This window comes from Schistocerca piceifrons, chromosome 2 (genome assembly GCF_021461385.2).
Source record: "Schistocerca piceifrons isolate TAMUIC-IGC-003096 chromosome 2, iqSchPice1.1, whole genome shotgun sequence".
NCBI lineage: Eukaryota > Metazoa > Arthropoda > Insecta > Orthoptera > Acrididae > Schistocerca > Schistocerca piceifrons.
The window spans coordinates 405,290,280-405,311,633 of NC_060139.1; the positions used below are offsets into that span (position 1 = coordinate 405,290,280).

A 21,354-nucleotide genomic window follows, 5' to 3' on the forward strand; every position below is an offset into this window, starting at 1 on the left:
ATGTTAGTGTTCTAATTTTACATTATTCTAGTTCGGCGGCAATTGCAGGTGTACCTGTGTCTTCACCGGGTTATTTTTTGGTCTCTAACCATGTTGGTTTCTAATAAAATCCCTCAATATCTTTTTGGATATTTCGTTAACCAAATTGTTGAGGACATTGAAGGTCTCGCCACGTCGTAGTAATGTGTATGTGTCTCTGTTTGGTAATTGGTTTCTGAGTTCGAGCGCCACATCGTCATATAACGTGCAGTCATATATGACATGATCGGGTGTTCCATCCGGAGCACCACAGTCACACGCTGGTGTTGCCCATTTTCCAAATCGACATAAATATGTCGGATATGGCCCATGACCTGTAAGAAAGTGCAGCAGACCTCTGCTCGGCTCAAAGTGGCTCATTTGAAGCCTTTCTCTGATATTTGTCAGTAGCTGGAAAACCCTTCTTCCCGTTTCCACGATTTCCCATTGCTGTTGCAACTCTTCGCCCCTTCTCTTTATTGCATATTTATCCCCAACTTGAACCCCCATGATTTCCCTGGTCTTATCTATTTTTCCTTTGGAGACCCAGTACCACGCTCCCCGTTCTCTAATTTTTATGTCTAGTGGACATAATCCTATTATTATCAGTAAGGCCGCCCCAGGTGTTGTTCGGTATGCCTCGACAGAACGCAAAAGCATGTTCCGCTGCTCCCTTCTCACGGTCATTGCGGGCACCACCCTCGTAAGCCTGTGCGCCCAAACCCCTCTCGCATATCCTACTAAGGACGTTAGGATACTATTGTGGTATAGTTTGATCAAGTTGGGAGGTAGGTGGAATCTTCTATGGCCTATAATGATGAGATTATTTAAAACTTCTAGTGCTCGCTGCGTTATGTTTTCTATGTGTGTATTATAGTTCCATTTTTCGTCTATTGTGACTCCTAGGTATCTGGCCTCACGACGCCGAAGAACTGGAGTTCCTTCAATTCTGACAGTTGGATTTCTGACTAGACTGCCTTTCATTAACAGATATGTGGATTTGTGTGGTGCTATTTTCATTTTTGCTTCTTGGCACCATTTCTGAAGCACTATCATTGCTTGATCTACCTTAGGCTCGAGATCCTCTCGGCTGCGACCGCCTACCAGCAGGAGGAGGTCGTCAGCATAGGCTATCACGTCTAGCACGTCCTCACTTAGTTGTAGTTTCTCTAGGAGGGGTTCTGTGTTTATATCCCAAAAGAGTGGCCCCAGAACCGATCCCTAGGGGCACCCTTTCGTGATGTTGTTACTTGTTCTTCCGCTAGGCAACGATAGCCAAACCTCCCTGTCCATGCAATAGCTCCTTAGACAGCCATAGAGGGGCCCTGGGCACTCCTTCTCACGCAAGCGGGAGAAGAGCGAGGGCCACCACAGGTGTCAAAGGCGCCACTGATGTCCACCATGATGCCTACCACATACTTGTGCGGGGTTGAGCTGCAGACCTCAGCCGCCAGGGCGATTGCGTCGGACGCCGATCGCCCCGGCCTAAAGCCGAACTGCCTGTCGCTCATCCCGCGCAGTATCCTGTGCGCTGTCAGTTTGTCAGCCAATAGCTTCTCCAGCAGTTTTCCTAGGTTGTCTAGGAGGCAGATTGGCCTGTAAGATTTGGGTTCTGTGGGGTCCTTATCCTTCCCTTTTTGAATAATTATTACATTAGCCCTTTTCCAGATTTTAGGGAATCTGCCAGTTCTGAGACATTCGTTGAACAGTCCCGTGAGAGACGCTATTAGCTGAGGGGCAAGGAACTGCACCACCTCCGCGACTATGCAGTCTGGCCCCGGTGCATTGCCCTTTTTCAATGATTTGATTTGTGCAGCCACTTCTTCTTCTGAAAAGGGGTACACCATGGCGTTGTTGGTGTATTCATTTAGATCCTCCCTGCGAATTTGTTGTTGGAGTTCATTCTCCTCAGTCTCCTCGTCATCCGGCAGCAGAGTGCACAGGAGAACTTCAGCGGTTTCCTGCCACGACTCTGTCATTCTGCCTCCGTCTCTGATTGTCGAGAGGACCGCAGGGGACCTGATTTTTTCCCTGACCAGTTTGTACGGTATTCCCCAAGGATCAGTGGCTAGCTGGTTCAGCACATACCTCTCCCAACTTTTAATTCGTACTTCCTTTAATTCCTCTTGGAATATTTCTTTTTCCTCTCTGTACTGCTGCATCCAGAACTGCTTTTCTTGCCAGATAGCACTTCGCTGGTAGTACCTCCTTGCCCGCCCGTCTCACAGACTGACGCATACGTTCAACGTCGGCAGACCATGGCGATGGGGAAGCCGCCACGGCTCTCCTCCTGGTTGGCACAGCAGCCTTGACCGCGCTGACTATTGACCCTACCAGCTCTTCGGCGTACCTATCTATGTCCAGGTCACCTTCCGGCAATGGCGGAATGTCACACTCCCGAGCCAGGCAGTCCCAATCGGTTTTGTTGTAATTAAGTTGGATTTCCCATCCTAGGTCCCAGCGGCACCCTTCTTCTCTGAGGCAGAAGGTAATTAAGTTGTGATCACTTGTAGTGGCGTGTTCAATAACCTTCCAACCTTCAATGATGCTGATGGCGTTAGCAGTTCCCGGGGTGACATCAATGTTTGTCCCCTGTCCTCCGCCTCCTCTGTAGGTGGGAGGATTTCCAGGTTTATTTGCCACTACAAGCTGGGAAGCCATGATTAGTTCTTCAGCCTTCTCACCATTAGCATCCCTTGTGCCGCTGTACCACATGGGGGACTTGGCATTGATGTCTGCCGTGACAATAACCCTACGCCCGCGTAGCACCGTGATGGCTCTCGCAAGGTGGTCCGAGAAATCTTCAAAATTTCCTCCATATTGGAAGTACATGTTAACAAGGTGTATTAATCCTACTGGTGTTTGTAGTTCTACTACATTGCAGTGACTGTTGGATAGCTGTGTTAGTGTAGTGGCCCTTAGGGCCTTGTTTGTGACTATTAGGACTGCCTTCGGCTCTTCTCCGGTAGAAATTGTCTGCTAAGTGGTAGACATGAAGGAGATCTGCCCCGCCCGGGAGTATGGCTCCTGCAGACAGACTACATCCAGTCTCCTCTCCTCCACTACCCTCCGAAGCTCCTGCATGACCAGCCAACTGTTATGAGTTTTTATTTGTCCTATTACAACTTCAGATGTTATGGGAAGTAAGTGTGGAAATTGCAATCAGGCCATGGTTTGTTGTAATCTGAAGCAATTCGGCCATTTGCAAGGACAGATTGCACGTAGATCTCTTGCATGTTGAATTCCTCTCCTCTTCTCTTGAAAACCCTTCTGAGCAAGTCACACAGGGCTCCGAAATCTGTGGGAAGATTCATTGGCTTTAGCTGTATCCTGTCCACAGCCTCCATTGTTGAGAAGGTGACCTTCCTACCATATTTATACCCTATATGTACGACGTGCCTGAGCGCCGTGGTGAGGACAGCCGGCTGCTCCAAGCGTGAAAGTTGCATAGCAAGCTCCAAGTTCGGGTAGATCCTTCTAGGATCCGGATTTGGAGCTCTTGGAATTACTTGCAACTGCACTGTGCTCGTGATTGTGTTGTCTTGTACAACAGTTTGGAGAGATCCTTTTTGAACCGGGACAATGCTATTACTCTCTGCCGGTCGCAGACTGTCTTCTGTTTCCTCTTCTGGTTCCGTCTGTATGCATAGGTCAACCATGATTGTCTGTTGCGGGCTTGTTTTTTCTTGCTTTGTGACGAAGCTTTCTGCCTCCGGGTTGAGTGTTGAGTTGACACTCAGATGAACCAGAGTCTTAGGCTCTGTCAAATTGCCTGGGTCAGCCTTTTCTTCTATTTCTTCAATCTCTATTTCTGGTTCAGTTTGGATGCTTGAATCAACCATGATTGTCTCCTCTTTCTTTGTCTCCTGGAGAGATTTCAAAAATTCTTTGAATTTCTCTGCTCTCTCCGCATCCCTTCTCTTCTTGCTTGGAGACTTTCTTTTCTTGGTTGATCCGGTTTTGTTGTTGCCTTCAGCCATAATCTGTTCTAGAGATCAGGCGTTGTTCGAGTAGTTTGTATGTTGGGCAGTTCCTTCCGGTTGTGCCACAGGTCCTTTTGCCCCTTCGTGTACATGGTATGCATACAGCGGATTTCCTACAGTCCTTCCTTACATGGTCTTCCTCTCCGCACCTGGAGCAAGCCGGCTTCCTACTGCAGTATTTATGAATATGGTCAATGTCCCCACAATTGTGGCAACGGGGTACGATCAGGTAGTCCTTCGCGTTTATGGCGTGAAAACCTATGTACACCCTGCCCTTAGCTGTCAATTTCCTCCATAATCCCCCTGTAACTTCAGCAACATGATGAACTACATCTCTGTCCCTAGGTCCCGTCTTAAATCTGAGTCTAAAATCTTTTAAGAATGTTTCCATGCTTATATCTTAATCCTCAAGGTTTTGTTGGTATAGGGTCTCGCATAGGTCCTCGTCCGTCATTGATTTTGGAACGCCATACAGGATGACAAGTGGATTTCGCTTACGAGGGGGTTCACATTTAACTGACTTGCACAATTTTTGGTTTCCTAAGAGCTTGTTTTTGTCGTCTTCCGAAGCTACATCTACAATAGCTACGTTTTTATTTACTTTTACTTTGTTAATCTTAATCTTTTCTCTTACGGAGTTTACAGTGGTGGCAAACACTTCCTGTACCTTTTTAATGTCCTGGCCGGGTAATGGTCTTAAGAAGACTGCAGTGTCCGGTCGTTTAGAGACTTTAGTAATGGTTTCTTTTGTTGTTTGGGCCTTTGGTGCAGCCTGTGCTGCGACGCCGGTCCATGTCTTTCCTGGTTGTTTCCTAAGTCGTTCGTTTTCTTTCTCTAGCTCTTCAATCCTCCCTTCTAGCTTGGCATTGGCGATCGCCCATGCCGCCAGTTCATTTTTAATGGCCTGCACTGCAGCCTGACTGATTTTGCCATTTTTGACGTTTTGGTCTAAAAACTGGGTAATTCTCATGTGTCTTTCTAGGTTGCTCTCCTCCGTTGTCTGACCCAGGCCGTCCTGTGCGAGGGATCAGCTAGCATCGAAGCCCTTATGGGCGCACTCAGGTCGCTTGTCTCTTCGTAAGCCATCTTCTTTCATTTTATACGAATTAACGTGGTATTCAAGACTCGAGACTCGCGAAGACAGTCCACGGCGCGTACGTCACAGCACGTGACGCATCAACTCTTACGTCAACAGCCGTCTCTGGCTGGAAGCGAGGAACTACTCGTTTTCTAGACCAGTTCCATAATTCTAATCTGCGCGTTTAATTGCATGCAAGCTCTCGGTAGGATACGACAAAGTTAAAACCTTTAGCTGGTACCTTTTCATTGATATACTAACTCCCCGTGGGTCCTGCATGGAACCAAGCATTCTCTAATTATGGTGGATAAGGCTGCTCGGGGCCAACGAGATACACAGGTTCCGCAACAAATTTGTGACGTCACAGTAGTTGGCTTGCCCACCACACGCAGAAGGCCGCAACACGGCGTGGCATGGACTCCACTAATGTCTGAAGTTGTGCTGGAGGGAACTGACACCACGAATCCTGCAGGGCTGCCCATAAATCCGTACAACTACGACGGGGTCGTGATCTCTTCTGAACAGCAAGTTGCAAGGCATCCCAGATATGCTCAATAATGTTCATGTCTCGGGATTTAAAGGACAGCGGAAGTGTTTAAACTCAGAAGAGTGTTCCTGGAGAAACTTAGTAGCAATCCTGGACGTGTGGTGAGTCGCATTGTCCTGCTGTAACTGCCTAAGTCCGTCGGAATGCACAATGGGCATGAATAGATGCAGGTGGACAGACAGGATGCTTGCGTACGTGTCACGTGTCAGAGTGGTATTTAGCCGTATTAGGGGTACCGTATCACCCCAACTGCTCGCGCCCCATACCGTTACAGAGCCACCACCAGTTTGAGCAGTCCCCTGCTGACATGCAGGGTACATGGATTAATGAGGTTGTCTCGATACCAATACGCGTCTATCCGCTAGGTACAGTTTGAAAAGAGACTCGTCCGACCAGGCAACATGTTACGAACGATGCAATATCAGTGTTGACGAGCCCAGAACAGGCGTAAAGCTTTGTGTCGTGCAGTGATCACGGGTACACGAATGGGCTTTTCCTCCGAAAGCCCATATCGATGATGTTTCGTTGAATGGTACGCACGCTGACTTATATCGACGGTCCAGCATCGAAATCTGCAACTTTTTTACGGGAGGGTTGCACTCATGTCACACTGAACGATTCTCTTCAGTTGTTGTTGATCCCGTCCTGTTTCCGGACGCAGCAATATGCGAGATTTGATGTTTTACCGAATTCCTGCTATTCACGTTACACTCGTAAAATGTCACACGGAAAAATCCCCACTTCATTGCTACCTCGGAGATGCTGTGCTCTATCGCTCATGCGCCGGCTATAACACCACGTTCAAACTCACTTAAATCTTGATAACCTGCCATTTTAGCAGCAGCAAGCGATCTAACAACTGCGTTAGGCACTTGTTGCCTTCTATAGGCTTTGCCGACCGCTGCGCCGTATTCTACATGTTCACACATCTCATGTGCATGACTATACCAGTTTCTATGGCGCTTGAGTGTAATTTGAAAGGTATTCGCTAAGGATCTTAATTTTGTCGTGTGCTACTGAGAAATTGTTTGGTTTTAAACAAACAGAATACTTACGGAGCTCGTCTGAAATAACTACACGCTCCCAATCGGAGACGGCTGCTGGCACTCGTAAGACCTGCACGATCTGCTGTGGGACGACACAAGTTCGTTGCAGAGGCTATATCGCTCGTGGGGTCAGATCGAGATTCTAAACTGACTGACGACGGTGTGTGCAGGACAACCCGTACAGCGTGGGCCGGTGCGGCGACTGCCTGCGCGACCGCGCGGACAAGCTGGTGGTGCTGGAGCCGGCGAGCAACGCGTCGTCGCCCGTGTCGGCGGTGCTGTCAGCGTGCCTGTGCCACGGGGGCGCGCAGCTGCCGCCGCTGTCGGTGGTGTCGCGCGGCGAGCGCCTCACGCTGGAGCTGCGCGTCGACGCAGCGCACGCCGCCTCCAGCTACTTCAAGCACGCGCCGCCGCTGTTCGAGGCGCGCTACCGCTTCGTGCACGCGCCGCTGTGCGGGCCGCCGCTGCTGCCGCTCGCCACCGACGGCGAGCTGCGCTTCCCCAACTTCGAGGCGCTGCTGGGCTTCGCGGAGCCGCCGCGCTCGCTGCACTGCATCTGGCGGCTGGCGGTGCGGCCGGAGCGCCACCTCTGGCTGCACTTCGAGGACGCGCGGCTGGCGTCACGCGACTGCCGGCTGTCGGTGTCGCTGCCCGCTCGGCCCGCGCCGCTGCTCTTCGCGTGCGGCGTCAACGCCAGTGCCTTGCAGGAGCTGCCCGTCATCGCGGCCGCCGACCTGCTCCCGCCGGACGCCGCCGCCGGCGACGACTCTCCGCACGTCACCGTCGAGTTCGTCTCGTCTGCCTGGAGCGCCGCCGACTACTTCAGGATGGTGTGGACAGAGCTGACCAGGGTCGAGGTCGTTCAGGCACGTAAATCTCATAGCGTGATTTCCAGTAGGGTTCTCACAATGAAAATCGTCATATACTAATTCGAGTAAAGCGAGTGTGACGTTGGGTAGCATTAACGTCACAACGATCCTTTCGGCCGTTCTTCACATTCCGTGGCGTGGTGCAAACTCACATTCGCGGGCGATGTGTCAATCCCCGTACTCTTGTCGTTGGGTGGCGCGGGCGACAAGTTGCGCGATGTAGTAGTGGACTGCGAATTTAAGTGGAAATTTTTATTGGCGGACCCGGATCAATCGTCAGCTGCAGCCGGCGGGCAAAGTCAAAATAATAATGGCCACCAGCCTCGCTTTCACCAGCTATTCAAGATTATACTTGTAACCATTCCGAAGTCGATATCGAAAGGCCTCTACCTATCTCAGTACTGTTGAGGAAGATTCCTACATTCGGCCAGTGGACAGGAACAGGTTCACCTTTCATTGCACACACTTCGCTTCCACCTAGTGCCGAACAACTCCCTTCGTCAATTTTCACAACACGAAGTCAGCTATATACTTCAAAATCAATAGGAAAGGAATCACACAAAAACATCACACTGCAATTTCCATGGTACAAGAAATAAGATTTTTTGAAACGAATTAACGTTAACCAAGTCCGTCAATTTTAACCTACACAACCTCCAGCTAGCTAATGACTCAACGCTGTCCTCTAAACTAAAAAACTAAACTCCTCCCGAACAGACCATGAAGGCCCAATGGTATGACCGGCCGCCGTGTCATCCTCTCAGCCCACAGGCGTCAGGGGATGCGGATATGGAGGGCCATGAGGTCAGCACACCGCTCTCCCGGGAGAATGTCAGTTTCCGAGACTGGAGCCGCTACTCCCCAATCAAGTAGCTGCTCAGTTTGCCTCACGAGAGCGTAGTGCACCCCGCTTGCCAACAGCGCTCGGCAGACCAGATGGTCACCCATCCAAGTGTTAACCCAACCCGACAGCGCTTAACTTTCGTGATATGACAGGAACCGGTGTAACCACTGCGGCAATGCTGTTGGCCACGCTCTCCTCTAATGTCTCACTATTTACCGCGTAAGTCCACGATCACTAGCCCGCAAAATTCGTTGAGACAACCAGGAAAATGCTAAACAGAACTCTATGTGCATCCTTGGGAAGGCACATCAGATTGATTACAAAGGATTACCCACTCCCTAATCCTGATATACTCAATGAAAATTCCACCCCCGCCCAGAAGGCACAAAGCTTTTCCACCCAAGTGCTGCCAGTCGACTCCTCGACTTCACATAACTGTAGGCCTTTCAGCCAGTCAGAATCAAGAGCAGAATATAGGAATACTCATGGCCCATTTCCCTCTCCTGATTACTGCGCTTCTGTAAGGTGCTGCCTGCTGGCAGGATATTTAGAACGTACGCTGCAAACACCGCCAATCGTGCGGAAATTACTCTTCATGTAAGCCCGCCAAATACTCTTCGGTCAAAACTCATTTAGCAGGAAGAAGGTAAGGACTACATCGTCAGCTCTGGACTGAAAAAATCCCCCTTCCCCCTGCGGGTGCTTACTGGCCCAGACAACAACGTTACCGAACGGAGCTAGCACGTATCTACATCTACATCTACATCTACATACATACTCCGCAAGCCGCCTGACGGTGTCAGTCGAAGGGTACCTTGAGTACCTCTATCGGTACTTCCTTCTGTTCCAGTCTCGTATTGTTCATGGAAAGAAAGATTGTCGGTATGCCTCTGTGTGGGCTCTAATCTCTCTGATATTATCCTCATGGTCTCTTCGCGAAACACGTAGGAGGGAGCAATAAACTGCTTGACTCCTCGGTGAAGGTATGTTCTCGAAACTTCAACAAAAGCCCGTACCGAGCTACTGAGCGTCTCTCTTGCAGAGTCTTCCACTGGAGTTTACCTATCATCTCCGTAACGCTTTCGCGATTACTAAATGATCATGTAACTAAGCGCGCTGCTCTCCGTTGGGTTTTCTCTTTCTCTTCCATCAACCCTATCTGGTACGGATCCCACACCGGTGAGCAGTGTTCAAGCAGTGGGCGAACAAGTGTACTGTAACCTACTTCCTTTGTTTAAGGACTGCATTTCCTTAGGATTCTTCCAATGAATCTCAGTCTGGCATCTGCTTTACCGACGATTAATTTTATATGGTAATTCCATTTTAAATCACTTCTAATGCCCACACCCAGATAATTTATGGAATTAACTGCTTCCAGTTGCTGACCTGCGATATTGTAGCTAAATGATAAAGGATCTTTCTTTCTATGTTTTCGCAACACATTACACTTGTGTGCATTGAGATTCAACTGCCATTCCCTGCATCATGCGTCAGTTCGTTGCAGATCCTCATGCATTTCAGTGCAATTTTACATTGTTACAACCTCTCTATATACTACAGCATCATCCGCAAAAAGCCTCAGTGAACTTCCTATGTTATCCACGAGGTCATTTATATATATTGTGAATAGCAACGGTCCTACGACACTCCCCTGCGGCACACCTGATATCACTCTTACTTCGGAAGACTTCTCTCCATTGAGAATGACATGCTGCATTCTGTTATCTAGGAACTCTTCAATCCAATCACACAATTGGTCTGATAGTCCATATGCTCTTCCTTCGTTCGTTAAACGGCTGTGGGAAACTGTATCGAACGCCTTGCGGAAGTCAAGAAATACGGCATCTACCTGGGAACCCTTGTCTATGGCCCTCTGAGTCTCGTGGACGAATAGCGGCTATGAAGAACCTGGGAACGTGCTGTGTCTTGTTCCCTGCCATTGTCACAGGAGATGCGTGTCAGCCTCCTGGTATCAATTTGCAACAGTCCTCTAACACCTAGTACCCAACATTGCTGATTACAAGTTGATGATTCGAGTTACGCTGGTTAAAACTATTTCATTTGGGGAGGCAAGGTGATGTTTGTCCTTGAACCAACTTCCTCAAGTAGTTAGGCAGTCTCCTACGTGATCCGTGTTGCAGTTCTTTTGAATGCGTTCCCTGGGCGGTAGCGTTGTCGTTCTATAAACTTATAATGTGTAGCTACTGATAGGGTTGTAAATACTTATCGTGAACTTATACAACAACGTATGTATGTTCGTGTGTGTGTGTGTGTGTGTGTGTGTGTGTGTGTGTGTGTGTGTGTATTTTCGTCATAACCATCTGATCGATTTCAACCAAATTTGGTACAGTTATTACTTATTACCTGGGAAGAAGTATTTCTAGGGTTTGAACCACATAGGTATTCTTCATGTGCTATCACTTTAAGCCTTTCATTCCTCATCTTTTCTGTTTTTCTTGCATCTATCCGAGTTCTCAAAAACTTCATCTCATTTTCACGACCCTACTTTCTAGTCTGTCTTTCATGAGTCAGGTACTGCAGCGGAGTACTGTATAGGTGTGTAATACGTTTGCCATATTAACTTCTACTTTTATGTGCGACTTGTTTGTCCCACATCACTCTGCGCCATCTCCAGTCGTCATTACTAGAGAAAACGTGCTGGTGAGGGTGGTATGTAGCAGTCACACGGTCGTTGCAGGTGGACGTGTGCACTTAGATAAAAGTCGATAATGATCTATGACCTGTGCAGTAGCCCCGTGTCTCCGTGGATGTGTCCCTCACGGAGATTACACCGCACAGCGATCGGCCCGTTGATAGCACTCACCTTGACTGCAATGCGGATCGCTACAAGTAATGAAAAGGCTGCTTGCTTGTTGACAATGAACATTCATATTTAAGGACAGCAACACACTTTTTTATGATTGTAACTACCCTTGTGGAACATATCACACCCACTCTGGATAAACATCACACGAAACTGAAATAAAATGTAATTAAAATCACTAATATTTATAGCGCAATCCCACACCATATGCAGTATGTTCACCCACAGACTGACTTATCTATCCCCTCGCGCTGGGCTGTCCTGAAGTCACCACTCTCGAGTTATAGGCTGTCAGAGGCCGGAACGAGCAACGCTGCCTTATGAGATCGTGCTCTGGACAGCCAGTGAGAGACGAGAAGCGTTCTTCTCAGTCGTTTCGCGTGTTCGACCACGCATTCAGTGTATCACAATATAAAATTTTCTTTTTGCAGAGAACCAGATTTCTGGATAGCTGGAGTCCACAGAAACTGTATTGTATTGAGAATAATTTCTGTCGAAATTACCGATTTCAGGTGGCGTCGGCGACCCTCAGAACTACAAAATAAATAAGCAGATTTTTTAGTAACTGAAGCAAATTAATTTATATTCTGTTCCATTTCGAACTTTGTTATAAGTTGTCTTTAGTGTGAATACTGTTTATTTAACTACCTGTTGTAACTCCAAGTGGTGCGTCAACATTAGGCCCACATAGCGTAGTGGTGTCGTCGACATTTGTTCTGTAGTAAATGACGTTATCTACTATATCTCTATTCTTTTTAATGATTCCTTTTATAAGTGGTACCTTTTATTCGGAATGAAATTTTAAAGGATGTGAACTATTTTTGTTACAGATGCATCACATCTGTGACATAAAATACGGCAATTGCAGTGTTTGTAATGCAGTTTTATACATGTTATTGGCTAATAAACTAATGTATGTTGTGTTAAATTTTATACTGGAAAACTTTTTGTAGGAATGTGTCAATGGAAAATGAATAATTAGCTTTTATGTGAAACATTCTTCGCCTGTATATTTGGAAATGTTAAAATGTGTGTGAATTCCTAAGGGACCAAACTACTGAGGTTATCGGTCCATAGACTTACACATTACTTAAACTAACTCATCCTAAGAACAACATACACACACATGCCCGAGGGAGGACTCGAATCTCTGGCGGAGGGGGCCTCGCAATCCGTGACATCGCGCCTCTAACAACGCGGCCACTCCGCGGGGCTATTCGGAAATAGCGTATTGTCGGCAGTGGTGCCACTGAACCACGACCTTTAATTTTCCACATGACATTACTTTATTTCATTATATTATGCAACTTTAACCGCGTAAATTTTCCATAATTTTTTTAAACAAATTTGCCTTTTAGATATGTAGATGGCCGGTGCTGGCCGAAGACGGTAATTTTGTTAAAAATAAGTGTCACTAGCGGGATGATTGAATTACTGACATAGTAGTTTCCACATGCAGCGTTATTTAGCTGGAATGACTGTTTTCCAGTGGACTGATATCATGTTCCAATAAGTCTGTAGACTTTTGTGGCTGTTGTCATTGAAGGTAAAATCTTCTAAGATATCAGGAGGCTTTATTTACCTCTACTGCTTCTTAATCACGGTCGGCGTTTCGGCCCCACTGCTAGCATCTTCTGGTGAAAACTGCTAACCGTGTTTAGCTAACCGTGAATACCAGAAGGTACTGAAGAAAATCCCAATCAGGGCGGGGGGGGGGGGGGGGGTATGTCTCAGGGTGAGGGCAGTTATTCAATACTACTCTAACAAATAAAAATTAAAAGTAAAAAGAACCGATGCACCAGGGCGGCAATATCTGAATGGGACGGAAATCAGTAGATCTGATGTACACTTAGAGACAAACCAATTGTAACAATTTTAGAAAAATTGATGATATATTTAAAAGAAAGAGCTTCACAAATTGAGGAAATCAGTAACGCGTTGGTCTACCTCTGGCCCTTCTGTAAGGAAACTGGACGCTTAGTATCGACTACATATCAATGCGCAGCAAGGAATCGGCAGATGACATGCCAGCAAGGTCGTCGGATCTCTCCCCATGAAATGAAATTACACCCCAGACCATTACTCTTGGTTGTTGGGCCTGGAATCTCATTGACCGGAGTACAGTTGTTGTCATTGATGGCTCCCGCTTCGAAGTGAACCCACATTAAAAGCGAAGACGTGTCTGGAGATGTCCGAGGCACTGGTGGGATACCGACATGACTGTCGCCCAGCATACAGCCCGACAACCGGGAACGATGCTGTGGGGTGCCATTTCCTTTCACAGCAGAGCCCCATTCGTTGTCATCCGCGCCACCCTTCGAGCACAGCAGTTCGTCGACGATATTGTACGTCCCATTTTGTTGCCCGTTCTGAGCGAACTATACTGCGCTTACATTGCACTAATTTCTACTGCACGTCTTTGTGCTTGCCGAGCCCTATCTTGGCCAGCAAGGTCGTCGGGTCTCTCCCCAACTGAGATCGTTTGGAGCGTTATGGACAGAGCCGTCCAGGCATCTCGGGATTTTGATGATCTAAAGGGTCAATTGGACAGAATTCCGTTCGACATCGCTCAATTGGACATCCAACAATAGCTTCTTCGGTAAGGGCTACAGGTGGACGAATGTGCTATTGGCTTGCTGAATTTGTGAAGAGAGTTATCTTCAATTGCACTACTGGCCATTAAAATCGCTACACCAAGAAGAAATGCAGATGATAAACGGGTATTCATTGGACAAATATATTATACTAGAACTTACATGTGGTTACTTTTTCACGCAATTTGAGTGCACAGATCCTGAGTAATCAGTACCCAGAACAACCACCTCTGGCAGTAATAACGTCCTTGATACGCCTGGGCATTGAGTAAAACAGAGCTTGGATGACGTGTACACGTACAGCTTGGATGGCGTGTACACGTACAGCTGCCCATGCAGCTTCAACACGATACCACAGTTCATCAACAGTAGTGACTGGCGTATTGCGACGAGCCAATTGCTCGGCCATCTTTGACCAAACGTTTTCAATTGGTGAGAGGTCTGGAGAATGTGCTGGCCAGGGCAGCAGTCGAATATTTTCTGTATCCAGTGAGGCCCTTACAGGACCTGTAACATGCGGTCGTGCATTAGCCTGCTGACATGTAGGGTTTCGCAGGGATCGAATGAAGGGTAGAACCACGGGTCGCAACACACCTGAAATGTAACGTACACTGTTCAAAGTGCCGTCAATGCGAACAAGAGGTGACTGAGACGTGTAACCAATGGCACCCCATACCATCACGCCGGGTGATACACCAGTATGGCGATGACGAATACACTCTTCCAATGTGGCCGGCCGAAGTGGCCGCGCGGTTCTGGCGCTGCAGTCTGGAACCGCGAGACCGCTACGGTCGCAGGTTCGGATCCTGCCTCGGGCATGGATGTGTGTGATGTCCGTAGGTTAGTTAGGTTTAACTAGTTCTAAGTTCTAGGGAACTAATGACCTCAGCAGTTGAGTCCCATCGTGCTCAGAGCCATTTCTTACAATGTGCGTTTACCGCAATGTCGTCAAACACGAATGCGACCATCATGATGCTGTAAACAGAATCTGGATGCGACCATCATGGTGCTGTAAACAGAATCTGGATGCATCCGAAAAAATGACGTTTTGCCATTTGTACACTCAGGTTCGTCGTTGAGTACACCATCGCAGGCGCTCCTGTCTGTGAAGCAGCGTCAAGGGTAACCGCAGCCATGGTCTCCGAGCAGATAGTCCATGCTGCTGCAAACGTCGTCGAACTGTTCGTGCAGATGGTTGTTGTCTTGCAAAGCTCTTCATCTGTTGACTCAGGGATCGAGACGTGGCTGCAGGATCCGTTACAGCCATGGGGATAAGATGCCTGTCATCTCGACGGCTAGTGATACGAGGCCGTTGGGATCCAGCACGGCCTTCCGTATTACCCTCCTGAACCCACCTATTCCATATTCTGCTAATAGTCATTGGATCTCGACCAACGCTAGCAGAAATGTCGCGATACGATAAACCGCAGTAGCGATAGGCTGCAATCTGACCTTTATCAAAGTCGGAAACGTGATGGTACGCATTTCTCCACCTTACACAAGGCATCACAACAACGTTTGACCAGGCAAAGCCGGTCAACTGCTGTTTGTGTATGAGAAATCGGTTGGAAACTTCCCTCATGTAAGCACGTTGTAGGTGTTGCCACTGGCGCTAACTTTGTGTGAATGCTCTGAAACGCTAATAATTTGCATATCACAGCATCTACTTCATGTCGGTTAAATTTCGCGTCTGTAGTACGTCATCTTTGTGGTGTAGCAATTTTAATGGCCAGTAGTGTAATCATCCAATTTTTCTGAAATTGCGATCATTTGTTTGATTGTACGTGTACTTCACATCTACCGATTTCCGTCCCAATGGTATGGTCCGTTCACGGTGCGGTTGAATTGTGTTACGGTTCGCCTCTAGCCGGCCGGGGTGGCCGAGCGGTTCTAGGCGCTACAGTCTGGAACCGCTCGACCGCTACGGTCGCAGGTTCGAATCCTGCATCGGGCATGGATGTGTGTGATGTCCTTAGGTTAGTTAGGTTTAAGTAGTTCTAAGTTCTAGGGGACTGATGTCCTCAGAAGTTAAGTCCCATAGTGCTCAGAGGCATTTGAACCGTTTTTGAACAGTTCGCTTCTCGCTTGTAAGTTCTCAGTTTGCGTTGCCTGTTCAGTTAGCTGGTGTACACGTGAACAAATCAATCGGCAGGATTCCGGGTCGGCACCGTCGTCGAGCGAGGCCGGCGAGGACGGGGAGGAGGCGTCGGCGCCCTCTTCCTACTACGTGACGCGCGCCGACGCGGCCGACGACTGCGAGTTCCCGTGCCCGGGCGACGCGGGCTACTGCATCCCGGCGCGGCTCGTCTGCAACGGCGTCGCCAACTGCCCGGCCAACGCGACGCTGGCGGCGGCCCAGGGCGACGAGGGCAGCGCGCTCTGCACGCGCCCTGACGCCGCCGACGTTAACTGGCTGGCCGTCGCGCTGTCCGCCGGCGCCGCCGCGCTGCTCGCGATCGCCGCCTGCGTCGCCATCGTCTGCCGCTCCTGCTGCGCCGGCAGCGCTGATGCCGACAAGGCCGTCGCCGGGGACGTCGCGGCGGGAGGAGGCGTCGGCGTCGGCGGCGGCGGCGGGGGCGGCATAGACGACGAGCGCGCCTACGACGGCTACCGGCGATGACTGCGGCGCGGCGGCGGCCGGCCTCGCAAGCCGCCCCCGGCCGGCACTGCCGCCGCCCCCGCTCCCGCCGCCCACGCGCCGCCGGACAGGCTGCTGCCGCCCCGGCAGCCGTCGCACAAGGCGCCAAGGCTGCCGGCCACGGCGCGCTACCGGCCGCCGCCGTTCCCCAGCCAGGAACTCTATTACTGAGCTGTCAGCTGCCGCCGGCGCCACCTGCTGGCGGCAACTCGGGCGCCTCAGGAAAAGTGATAGCGTGTTGCGTGGTCCAAGCGTTTCTCGGAAGCTACATATTCGTCATTCACCGGGACACCTTGGTATCCCCTTTCAGGAAGTAGCTTCGTCAGGCCCTCGGAAAAATAGTGGGGCAGAGTAATGCAGCTAGAATATGATCGCTAGAGATGTACGAAACAGTTATCGTTTTATATCCCTGTCGCTAGTTCCAAAGAATTCTTACAAAGAGCTCAAACAGTACAGAGTACACGCGCCTTGTGATTCCGTACTGGGCAAGGCTGCAAGTTTTCAACCCGAAGTTGTCAAATTCTCGACTTCCGAGAATTTCGCTAAGTTATTTGCTTAATTCGTTCGTGAAACACTTGCTAGATGGTGCCTTTTTACCGGATTCTAGTACTCTCTAGTTAGACATTGGCGTATCTTACCTGCAGTGGGAAGGTCTGGCAATCCACAAACAATAAAGTAACTCTAACAGTTCAAAACAGTAATATTAAGTGTCGATATATGACGCGACAGAACACAACAGCACAAGGATACAGACAGGGATTCCAGAGATAAGGTTCAGGCTTTTTGCTGATTAACTTTCGTTGTAGGCAGAAGATCCTGAGAATCTCGTGGATGTTGGTACGACTCCTTTAGGATTAGCCAGCTGAGCCTTCATAACGCCGTAGAGCTCTTCTAACTGGAGGTGATCGGCATTTCAAGGCCCAACCTTAAGACTAGCTACTTCCTGTTTGAAAACCATAGCTCGATATCTACAATTGTAATGCAATTCGTCAGGTAAGGATGGAGTTCCGCGTTCCAGCACAAGACGGACCACTCAGGCCTGGCTGACCACGTGTCATCGTCCGCCAAAGGCGTCATGAGACGCCTTATGGAAGGACATGTGGTCACCACAACGCTCTCCCCCTCGTCATCCTGCTTCTTGACCTTGTAACCGTTACTAGTCGGTCGAGTGGCTCCTCAGTTAACCCATGTCAAGGAAAAAACATCCGTAGCTGTATCGGGAAAGGAACCCGGATTCTCTGCATGGCTGTCACCCACGCTGACAACTCAGCTTCGGACGCGGACAGTTGAGTTTGTAACAGTATTTAAATTTCCGAAATGATTTCTGGTAATTTAAATTCTGTAATACATTATTCAGAAATCTACATTAATATGTTTTTTTTTTTTTTCGGGCGACTCCACCTCAGAGCCTATACCTTCGAATGGGCACTTCATCTGGGTGTCCATAAAGCCTCTTTTCAACTTCAAAATTTATTACACGAGCAGTTGAAAAGACAGTTATGTGAAACAGTTCTTCCCAATGAACGACTGGTAGAACAACCGTTAGTAGTATTTCTAAAGGCAGACAGTTTATGTTGCGGGACCACCATTATTTTTATTGATGCAAAGTTTACGGTGCATCAAAATTTTCTGATGATATCCCCACAAGGGCGAAACTCATCAATAAATATATTGTTTACCCTGCTACGAAGACGGTTTTTATTTCGAAATATATGTGAATTTTATTACAAAGTGAAATACATGCATTGAAACGTATTGCTTAAATTAACAGACCTCTAAAAGATCACCGTTAATTGCACAAACCTTATTAAGATGGTACTAGATTTCTTGTCATGTTCACCGTAGGAGACCATCGTCAGCGGTAATAATTGCATCAATAATCTTCACTTGAGATCAGAGATGCCCCGCACTCTTGTTTGATACATAATGTCTTTAACTTGTATGTCTGCAGGCTTTCGTGGCCTTGTCATTAAGTCTGAAATCTTCTGAACTGTTAGTCTACGTCATAATACTCCTCAGACTGGTAAAATATCTGACATTTCGAACCTTCTGCTGGGGTCTTCTTCAGGATTCTTTTGTGTTCCCAGACGGCTGAACAATGTGGGAAACCAGAGTTGCCTCCACTTATAAAATTTTTGTTTCCCACGCTTTTAAGAAGTGGAGTTTCAGTTTCAGTTGAGTTGACAGTTACAGGCTTCCCGACTTTGTGACTTCCCGCAAAGAAACATCACGAAGCCACTTCGATGCACGGCAATAATATTTTGACAATATATTCTCAGGAGGTGCCTCACAGCTAACATGTGTTTGAAAAATGTCATGATTGTCGCCTCGAGCCGGCCGAGTGGCCGAGCGGTTCTAGGCGCTCCAGTCTGGAACCGCGCGTCCGCTACGGTCACAGGTTCGAATCCTGCCTCGGGCATGGATGTGTGTGATGTCCTTAGGTTAGTTAGGTTCAAATACTTCTAAGTTCTAGGGGACTGATGACGTCAGAAGTTAAGTCCCATAGTGCTCAGAGCCATTTGAACCAATCCTGAAAATGATCGCGGAAGAGGGCTGGAAACGTCGGGTAATCTAGTCTGCAGTGGAATATGAAGCGGCTTAACACCTCCATGTATTTTAATATCAATCTTGAATATATCCTGAAGGAAAAGAGGCGAGTGGAGTAATATCTGCTGAACGAAATACGCAGGAAACATGTTACCCATGCCAATGCACAGATCTGCAAATTTGTCATCTAACAAGACACTAACGTACGGTCACCAAGGGGGTGGTGATCCATCTTGCTGAAAAATGCTGGTTGGTTGAAGGTCGTGTAGTTGAAGTGCACGAATTCCGTCAAAATGACTAAGTGCACATATGGAATTATTATTGTCTCGCCGAATAATAACTGACAAATGGTGCCATTAATCATCATGTCAGGTCATATATTCACCTTCGGACTATCTTCCTGAAGCTACCTAGTCATGTAGAGGTCTTCTGACCTCCAGCTTCTCATACAATGTTTGTTACTTCCTTGAAAGACGAAACGTTGCCGTACACTGAATCAAACTCGTGTGAGGAATTTTTCATCGCCAAACATTTGTACCAGCATTTAACTATTAAATCGTTTTGTTCTGGTTTACCATTTGGGTCCATTTCTTATAACAATTACTCTTTAACTGTGTAGAATCGCAAATTTAATTTACGGCTTTGTGTTCTGTTGAAAGTGGTAGATGTGACTGTCTGGAAGCAGAAGGGAGGCTTTCTGGGATTCCAATCACAGGCTTGTGTCCCATGATCGATGAATTCCTCAGATTTTCTTTGTCGTCATTCCTCTCTTTATCGAAGAGTACACATTCCTCTATAAATTTCTTTTGCTTTGCAGGAATTGGTGTACGTGACGTTGGATCTCTTCCATACTTATACATTCTGCTATTTCACTGAGTCTGCATGTCCGAGTTTGTTTCAGTAAACCATGAGACACACTGTCTTCTCTTGATAAGTAGCCTGTTAGTATGGACTCTGGTTGACAGTGTCTTATCCATTAACAGGCAGGTGAGACATAGTAAAGTAATACGATTAAAAACCTCAATAATCACTAAGTAGATGGTACATGTCCTATGAAGATACCTTACCCATTACCTTTGTAATAAATTATTGAAATTGTAAAGACATTTTGTGGGCACCCTGTACAAGGGATTATTGACTGAAATGCCTGGAAATATCGTAACTATTTCATACACGAGAGCAGCTTTTCACTGGCCTCAGTAACAGACTGGATGGAACGTTTAATTGGTTGTCTCTACTACATCAACAGAACAACACATAGTACCTAAGGGACATGCAAAAAGTTTGATGGAGTCCAGTATGGATGAATACATGCTGAAACAAATACAGTTCGGATGTTTGCAAAGTAGTATTACAATATAATTTAGGAAGTGGCTCTGATCATTGAGAAACTGTATATACCGAGTGAACATTGTTACGTATAAAATGTATTACGGTGATCAGTGTTAAAGGAAGATGAAATGTATTACAGTATCGTTTTGGACGCCATAGAAGTTTATTGATTACATCTCCATTACAGAAATAGAATAGATGCCTCAGAAGTATCTGTACCGAAAACGCAACTTCCCTGAAGCCAGAAATACCATTCCAGCAGGTACCACAAAATGAAACGAATTGATTGAGGAAAAGAGTTAGCAATGGAAACGAATCAGCTGACACTAGTTGCAGTGATTCGAAATTTTCACTTAATTATTTCGGATCATAGCTTAGATAAATTAAACTCCTGTCACTAATCGTTTTATGGACTCTGTGATACTGAGTATAGTACACAAATACAGCTTTATGTACCTCAGGTGACCTCTCACGTATAATCAGTAAAATAATACATTTTTTCGTTCATCCTACATACAATGTGACACTAAAAGACAAGAAAGGAAACCACTCGGTTGCGTTCGTTCTCTCACAGTTGGACTGTTTTACATGATTCTGTAAAGGGACCACAATTTTACAGAGAAGTGGTCTATTGGATCGATATTTATTCCTAAAAAGATTAACTACACGGTAAGGAACGCCGATGAAAATGTATTTTGACCTAAAAATCTTGTAGTGCTCATTAATGGTGATTCAACGCTAACTGTTGTGATACAAGCTAATCGACTACAATACACATTCATGAACAAGTGATTAGTGAGTGTGTGTGGATCAGAAGATTAGCTAATATGGACAGAAAATAAATATTTCTGCATAATCATCAGCTTTAACACATTCTTCAAGAGCATACTCTGTGCGGTTAATTTGAAGTTACCTTCATAAGCAAAGATTTGTACGCCCATTTATTTGAATTCGAGCGTATTCTTAGAGTTTGTCATGTGTCTGTTTTTAACGGTGTTATGTTGAATTTTGTGATCGTGATATCCGGTTATTTG

General features: G+C 47.2%; 1 protein-coding gene across 1 annotated transcript in view; it reads left to right on the forward strand.

Annotated features, from left to right (window-relative positions):
• LOC124775431 overlaps positions 1–16,423 on the forward strand; it is a 95,817-nt gene extending 79,394 nt beyond the window's left edge. Inside the window, exons 6-8 of the mRNA XM_047250263.1 lie at positions 6,843–7,414; positions 12,568–12,598; positions 15,956–16,423. Of these exons, the coding sequence (XP_047106219.1) occupies positions 6,843–7,414; positions 12,568–12,598; positions 15,956–16,423 (1,071 nt within the window). The remainder of the gene's footprint in view (positions 1–6,842; positions 7,415–12,567; positions 12,599–15,955) is intronic.
• Positions 16,424–21,354: the final 4,931 nt, after the last annotated feature.